The sequence below is a fragment of the Dendroctonus ponderosae genome, unplaced genomic scaffold, assembly GCF_020466585.1.
Source record: "Dendroctonus ponderosae isolate FM_Combo_2020 unplaced genomic scaffold, Dpon_F_20191213v2 Dpon_F_20191213_4, whole genome shotgun sequence".
In the NCBI taxonomy this organism is placed as follows: domain Eukaryota; kingdom Metazoa; phylum Arthropoda; class Insecta; order Coleoptera; family Curculionidae; genus Dendroctonus; species Dendroctonus ponderosae.
The window spans coordinates 2,362,319-2,370,382 of NW_026018611.1; the positions used below are offsets into that span (position 1 = coordinate 2,362,319).

At 38.8% G+C, this 8,064-nt stretch overlaps 1 protein-coding gene across 2 annotated transcripts in view; it reads left to right on the plus strand.

Moving 5' to 3' along the window:
- Window positions 1-3,587: 3,587 nt before the first annotated feature.
- LOC109543755 (myogenic-determination protein) overlaps window positions 3,588-8,064 on the plus strand; it is an 8,291-nt gene continuing 3,814 nt past the window's right edge. The window contains exons 1-5 of one of the 2 annotated variants that reach the window (XM_019913612.2): window positions 3,588-4,090; window positions 4,429-4,523; window positions 4,574-4,695; window positions 4,754-4,936; window positions 5,617-5,689. In XM_019913612.2, coding sequence (XP_019769171.2) covers window positions 3,885-4,090; window positions 4,429-4,523; window positions 4,574-4,695; window positions 4,754-4,936; window positions 5,617-5,689 — 679 coding nt within the window. In that variant the 5' untranslated portion in view covers window positions 3,588-3,884. The remainder of the gene's footprint in view (window positions 4,091-4,428; window positions 4,524-4,573; window positions 4,696-4,753; window positions 4,937-5,616; window positions 5,690-8,064) is intronic. The other variant, XM_019913613.2, reaches the window with a different exon arrangement.

Consider the following 8,064-nt stretch of genomic DNA (forward strand, 5'->3'; position numbering starts at 1 on the left):
ATCCATTTATAAATTATTAGACTAACAAGAATATAAAAATTATAAAATAAATTTATTATTGCCATCATGCGTTAAACAAGTTCAATATTTTATGGCTTCTATTAATTTATGAAGTTATCACTTCTTCATTGTACGAAGTATGAAGTTATCACTTCTGTCGAGCGTCCCGTGACGCACACCATTTTTTTTTCAAAACTACCTTCAAAAACCGCTTAAAAAATGGGAAAAACAGAAATTTAAGGACAATAAATAACCGTTTATTGCCGATCCATTCTACCGCTTTCGAAGTTCTTCATCTGGCAACGCTGGTTGCACGGGACATCCCCCCTTGCACAAGGCTTTGCATTGAATTACTCAGATTTTCTAGCTGGGTCGAATGAATGAGTTAAGGATCCGAGGGAATCAAAAAATACAACTTTTGTACAAACGTTTGTGTCTACTTTAGCGATACTTTTTGCCGCAACCGATGCCCTACTTGTTGCAAAGCAAATAAATTTCCTGTTTTTTGGGCATACTCGATTCCGTAGGACTTGCGTACTTTTTGTGGCAAAACCAGGTCAGCAGAAGGTCTCTAGCTTATGGCCATCACCCACTTATTTCGTCCCTTTCAATGACTCTGAGGACTTGTTGAGTGGCGACGCGTTGGCCCTTTTGGTTTGTTGGCAGGCCCCAAAGCCCTCCTGCACGTGCCAACTAGTCAAAGACAATTAAATCTCTTTTCTAATGTATTTTCGGTTAAGTGCGCACCGCCCATTTTAAAAATAGGAGCCAATGCGGTACCGAGCTCGGAACATTAAAGTTGACGGAGATTAGTACGTGTCACATGAATCAGTTTCGTTTATATTTCAGCGAGATAAATTTTGTTTTGGCCGGCATCGCAATACCTTATAGTAAATAGACCACTTAAAAACATTAATTTATCTGGGATTTATTTTCGTACTTTTGAAATACAGGCAAAAGCCATGGTTTTACTCGATTTTCAACAAGTTGTCATTTATTTGCTTGATTAGCGCAGCCGTTGTTTACCTATTATTATTATTATTATTATGGACACTTCTATGGTCAAGCAAATAGATATTTTTGAATAAAAAATGATTCGAAGTTCCTCGAACAGAATGGAGCAAAAATTACTCAAAAAGGTTAGAAAAATGCGTTATCCAAAACACTTTAAGCGTTGAGCATGCTGCCACGAGCGCTTCACGATTTAAACGCGCTTTTTAACTCCTCCCACTTAAATCTGAGCGATTTATGACTTGGGGGCTTTTCCAGGACGACTGTCATATTTGTCACAAATTTCAGAGATGGACGCAACTTGAATGACGATAAATAATGAAGCGACATTTTCGAATGCGGCTTGCAAACCTACTTTGAAGCACAAAAGGCATACATTTTTCCACTACTTACTTAAGCCCAGTTCTCATAAGCAAATTTTCGGAAAAAAATCCGAATAATCGGATTATTTGACAGGTGTCGAAAAACTCGCCAATTTCAGGTTATGACAGCGAAAGCTAAGGGTACGTGCACACCGGCGGCCGAGCTGGACGATGCGTTTTAGTACTCTACAGGTGTGGTTAAGGCAGGTCTTGGGAAGTTAAAGGTCGTATTCCATGGATGGAGACACCAGAGAGTGAAAAGTGTAAAAAAAGATGGTCGCATGAGATTAATCCAGATTTTCGTAACTTAAAAAATCCTGGAAATTTACGGAAACTTCCTATTCAAGTGAGGTTTTCCTCATTTGCAGCCGCAGATTTTCTCTTTCGAGTGATGTTCTGGGCCGCATTCAGAAATATTTGGTTTTTTCTTGGCGAATTTTTGAAAAATTTGTGTTGTCCAACGACCGATTGCTTCGATTTAGTGTCTAAAAAAAATCCTGAAAACTCCCAGAAATTTCCTATTAAAGTGACATTTTCCTCACTTAAAACCGCAGATTTTCTCTTTTGAGTGATGTTCTGGGCCGCATTCAGAAATTTTTGGGTTTTCCTTGGCGAATTTTTGAAGAATCTGAGTTGTCCAACAACCGGTCGCTTCGATTTAGTGTCTAAAAAATCCTGAAAACTCTTCGAAATTTTCTATTAAAGTGAGATTTTCCTCACTTAAAACCGCAGATTTTCTCTTTCGAGAGATGTTCTGGGTCGCATTCACGAATTTTTGGTTTTTTCTTCGCGAATTTTTGAAAAATCCGTGTCGTCCAACAACCGTTTGCCTCGATTCAGTGTTTTAAAAAATCCTGAAAACTCCCAGAAATTTCCTATTCAAGTGGTATTTTCCTCACTTAAAGCCGCAAATTTTCTCTTTCGAGTGATGTTCTGGGCCTCATTCAGAAATTTTTGGTTTTTCCTTGGCAAATTTTTGAAAAATCCGTGTTGGCCAACAACCGTTCGCCTCGATTTAGTGTTTAAAAAAATCCTAAAAACTCCCGGAAATTTCATATTCAAGTAACATTTTCCTCACTCAAAGCCGCAGATTTTCTCTTTCGAGTGATGTTCTGGGCCGCATTCAGAAATTTTTGGTTTTTCCTTGGCAAATTTTTGAAAAATCCGTGTTGGCCAAACAACCGATCGCTTCGATTAAGTGTCTAAAAAAATCGTGAAAACTCCCAGAAATTTTATATTGAAGTGAGATTTTCCTCACTTAAAACCGCATATTTTCTCTTTCGAGTGATGTTCTGGGCGGCATTCAGAAATTTTTGGTTTTTCCTTGGCAAATTTTTGAAAAATCCGTGTTGTCCAACAACCGAGCGCTTCGATTTAGTGTCTAAAAAAATCCTGAAAACTCCCAGAAATTTCCTATTAAAGTGACATTTTCCTCACTTAAACCCGCGGATTTTCTCTTTCGAGTCATGTTCTGGGCGGCATTCACAAATTTTTGGTTTTTCCTAGGCGAATTTTTGAAAAATCGGTGTTGTCCAACAACCCGTCGCTTAGATTTAGTGTCTAAAAAAATCTTGCAAACTCCCAGAAATTTGCTATTAAAGTGAAATTTTCCTCACTTAAAACCGTAGATTTTCTCTTTCGAGTGATCTTGGCGGCATTCAGAAATTTTTGGTTTTTCCTCGGCGAATTTTTGAAAAATCCGTGTTGACCAACAACCGAGCGCTTCGATTTAGTGTCTAAAAAAATCTTGAAAACTCCCAGAAATTTCCTATTAAAGTGAGATTTTCCTCACTTAAAACCAAAGATTTTCTCTTTCGAGTGATCTTCTGGACGGCATTCAGAACCTTTTGGTTTTTCCTTGGCGAATTTTTGAAAAATTCGTGTTGTCCAACGACCGATCGCTTCGAATTGGTGTCTAAAAAAATCCTGAAAACTCCCAGAAATTTCCTATTAAAGTGCGATTTTCCTCACTTAAAACCGCAGATTTTCTCTTGCGAGTGATCTGGTCTGGGCCGCATTCATTTTGGTTTTCCCTGGCAAACTTTTGAAAAACTTGTATTTACCAACGGTCAGCCTTAGTAACTGAAAAAATCATGCAAACTTCCGGAAATTTCAAAAAAGTCAAGCAGTGTAAGAGTGACTAACTCATGTTTAACGTCGAAAATTCGCTGCGATTGATGTTGCTAAAGAAACACTTTCCAATTTTCTCAATCAAACCTAACAGCAAAAGAAATAAGTCAAATCGACTGGCAAACAACAACGTTAAACACTTAAGTCAACTAAAGAGCTACAAGGTAGCACTCAGGCGCTAAATATACTCCGCCCATTATCCGAGTAAAGACGGCCCAGATCCGAAATAGACAAGGATAAAAACGGGATTATATCACGGGCCTCTTCTTCTAATTAAAAATTAGGGACACTAAATATCTTTAGTGCCTGCGAGCTGTTGAAACAAACTGGAAATTTGTCACCATTTCGATGTTGCAGTGCAAGTGCGTTTAGTGTTGCGAGATGAGTTATTTCCAAGGATTTTATCAGCAGTATGCTCACAAAGCTGGCAATCACCTCAGAAAGGAAAACACTCAGAAGTGTTCAATGGACCTCAACATATCGAACAATGTACGACTCACAGGGGATGTTGTTCGGTCCCAGTGTAGTGAAAGTGAAAATTTTGCTAAAAGGGAAGTGAATAGCGACGAAGAACACAGAATGCAGGGGTGAGTGTTCGCTAAATCAGCTAATTCACACAGAAAACTGCGTAAAATGCGAAAAATTTGTCAATGTACTGTTCTAGATTTTATGGCCTTTTCGAAAAGCTATGGAACTTGATGTGACTATAGGCCGAGCAAGATTTTATTGCGGATTTCAGGAATATCTGCACAAACAAATTTAAGAAATCAAATTTGCCTCTGCTTTATTTCTTTTTTGGAAAAATTGTCCGCATTGTTACCTTTTCTAACTTCAATTTTTTAAATATCCTACGTAAAACTGATGAGTTTTCAAGACCCGATTATTTCGATATCCTGCATAGTTTTCTATCAATTACGGTTTCCAGCACACTAGGAGACACTGGCTACGTAAGTGCGGAAAGTTCCATAGACAGCGACGACGAGAAAGAGTTGAACCACGTTTTGGAGCCACAGCATGCAGGTAATGTTGATGTTTCCGAAAAAACGAACAAAACTAGGCGCAACTTGCAGGTTGTCTGCTCAAAGGTCCCCGCAAATGCTTAGCGTGGGCTTGCAAGGCTTGCAAGAAAAAATCGGTGACTATCGATAGACGGAAAGCGGCAACCTTACGAGAAAGGCGCCGATTACGTAAGGTGAGCCAATCAAACAAAATGCTACGTGAAAAAACATGTAAGGCTGGAAATCCGGCAGGTGAATGAGGCCTTCGAACTGCTGAAGCGAAGAACCTGCAACAACCCAGGGCAACGCTTGCCCAAAGTGGAGATTCTCCGCAGCGCTATAGAATACATCGAATATCTAGAAGAAATTCTTCAGGATGCGAAAAACGTCACACAGCGGCATAGTGGCCCGATTTCCTCCAAGACCGAATACATGGTAAGTGTAAGATTTTCCAACGGAAAACCCGGTCTTATGCAACTCCCAAGCTTGGCATTACAATCGTAAACAATTTCCGGGAAAATTAACCACTGGCGTTGATTTACCAAATTATTAACGAGCTCGAGGAAATTGTGGGTCTACGGGATTCCTTCCCGGTGTGAACAGAATCCGTTAGCGCGTCCAATGAATATTCGACGAAACCGTTTGATAACTCAGCAGACAAATTGGGTCATAAATAATGTAATTGCTCGTTTTCAACTTTCGAAAAAAATCGTTGGTACCCAGATATTTTCCAACAGATGCTCTGCATGTGTGTGTTATGTTCAACATAGCTGTACGACTGTAGGAATCCAACAGGAAATAATGAGATGTTGCACAGTTCGGATCGATTCGCATTGTTCCCAAGTGAATAGCAAAGAAGTGCAACATCATTTTGGCCTTGTTCCAACCGGCATCCTCAGCACACAAATCCCGGATTAATCTAAAGTCGCAAAACCGACCCGGCTTCTCAAATTAAATTCCGCAACTCTAGATTTATATGCGTATTAATAGCTGGGAAATTTATGTTGGTTTGCCGACAATTTCTTGTATTAGCAGATGAGGGTATGTGTTGTTTCAACATCAAATTTTGCACGTACAAAAAAAAAACAATGGTACAAAAATGGTTTTTGTTGCAGAATACCTCTACAACTCGGTATCTATGTGACAGGCTGCAGCAATTAAGTGAACCAAAATATTCCCCACCTGCAGGTACGTATTTTTTTAAACCCAAAGACCCTTGCAAATTGAATCATCTTAAACGATTCCTGGGGATCGAAATGTCGCTGGAAAATGCTGCACTAATGAGCGATAAACCCAAAGGAAAATATCATTAAGAAAGCCGAACATGTTTTCCAAACAATCAGCGGAAAAGGCTAAGCCGTAGGTTTTCGAAAAACGCACGATCGCCCCATAATCGCGCTTTGGAAAAATACGAGATTATATGTCGGTTGAAAAATCACGTCAGTCTACGTTCGTTAGGCCCTCACGAATTTATCTTCCAGATGTTGTGATCTGTTTCGAGGATATAAAATAATTTAACTTTAGATTATATTTATTTCGAGAGCAATAAGAAGGAAGAGCGAGAGCGGCACAAATATAAATGCGAATATTTAGATCTTCCACTCTTCTTTCAAAGAATCCCCAAAGTTAAGCTGCAAATTCGTTAATTCGCGAATTTAAAACTCCGCACTCTCCCTGGTAGCTAAAATTATAACTACACGTCAACTAGTAATTTGACACTTGTTTTGTTGACACTGGCCATCAATGATTGGTGTCACATTGGCGTTTGTGATTTGTTTCGTTCTAATCAACTTTTGCAAGCTTTTAAAGAAATAGAAACAGATCGAAAAGCGTGTAGGTAAATATTGTTTTATGTTATAAACGTCATCAACCCCAACAAATAAACAAGGTCTCAACTGTCACTCTAGGTTAAGTGTCAGAACTAGGCCCTTGTCACTGTCATACGTTGAAGTTCGAACCCCAATGACCACTGTACTTTACATCACATTTTCACCACTAAGAACACTTTCCCGATGCGAAACTCCACCAAACTGAAGCAAACATTCGTTTCTTTCACGAGTAGTCTTCGTTTGTCCGATTTTAAATACATTTTCCGTGCGTTTTGGACCTCGAAATTGCCGGCTAGAAGAAGCGCATTTGTCCAACTGATTGACATTTTATTTTAGTGACATTTAACGTCAATTTGGTCGCGCATGGAAGCAGCAACGCAATACCGGACACGCTTGGTCTCTGTCGCACTCAATCGTCGCTGATATAGACTAGAAAGACAAAATGAAGTTAAATGAGAAATGCAGCAAATGTAAAAATCTATCAAGAAACGACTATTTTAGCTACTGAGACTTTCCTTTGTTCAGGAACCAGTTCATCTCTTAGGTGATCGTGACGTTTGGGTCCGTCAGAATTTTTAGTTTTTTCTATTTTTACCTTAAAGAACACTTCAAATTAAGCCCTTACAAACTTTTTAAATTCGCCCTTCCAAAACTACTTATTTATGCACGAAAATGAGATTGTTTCGGTGCTATTTGCTGCCAAATCACGTTTTAGGTATCAACAATTCATAACTCCGCATGCAAAATTGACGCTAAGATAACCCCACAATTGAATGAATCTAAATGCTAAAAATCCAAAATGTTTTTCGCAGTTTGGCAACAGCGCTCGAAATTGAGCCTGAAAACCGTGATTTTCCTTAAAGTTTGTAAGTGTTTTTTCGCTTAATTGATGGACCATCCAGGAATTTTTTCGCTGAAAGTGCTTAATTTAAAGTGTTCTTTAAGAAAAAAGGAGGAACTGAAACGACCCGATCACCGATCCCCCGATCATGTATTAAAAGCGTCAGTCATTTAAATCGAATACAAAATCAACCCAAACGAGCGTCCAATTAGGAAACTAATTCGATATCTATTAGAGCCGTTTTGGTGAGCTACAAAGCGGAATTTTAATGTTATTAGAACCGTGTTTCGGTAGGCGCTAAATAGCAGTTGACAGGCCACTTAACATCGAAAAAAGCGGAAAGCGGCTCTCGAAAACTTAAAACGTCGCGCTTACCACTCCCCAAAGTGGATAAGGAACGAAAAGTCAAAATATGGGGTAGAGGACCGATTTTTATTACATCCGGTAACTCAAACGTGGATGGAACTGCCCTAGTTAGTTCGAACAGGCCGGAGTCACACTTTCGCTCATTTTGAAAAGTCCTCTGATCGAAGAAAACGGGTACAGTTGAGTCCGGATATAACGAACTTGAAAAATGAACTAAAACTGGTTGGTTATATCCGGAGTTCGCTATAAGCGAATAATAATACAAAAACACGAGGTGTATTTTATTTCGTTATTTTTACATAGAGTGGTAGACGTTAGTAGGCATGACTAAAAAGAACACAAAAAGATAAACAAAATTCAATTTGAAATCTACTTCATAAAGTCTGTAATTTTTGTTTGTACATTTCTGCTGCAAAAATAGATGTTTTTTATGTAGTTTTCAAGATCACAAAAGGACTCCCAGATATGATTAGGAACTTGGCGTGATTGTAGAAAATTCCGAGTTTCTGACACTTTTTTTGTCATTT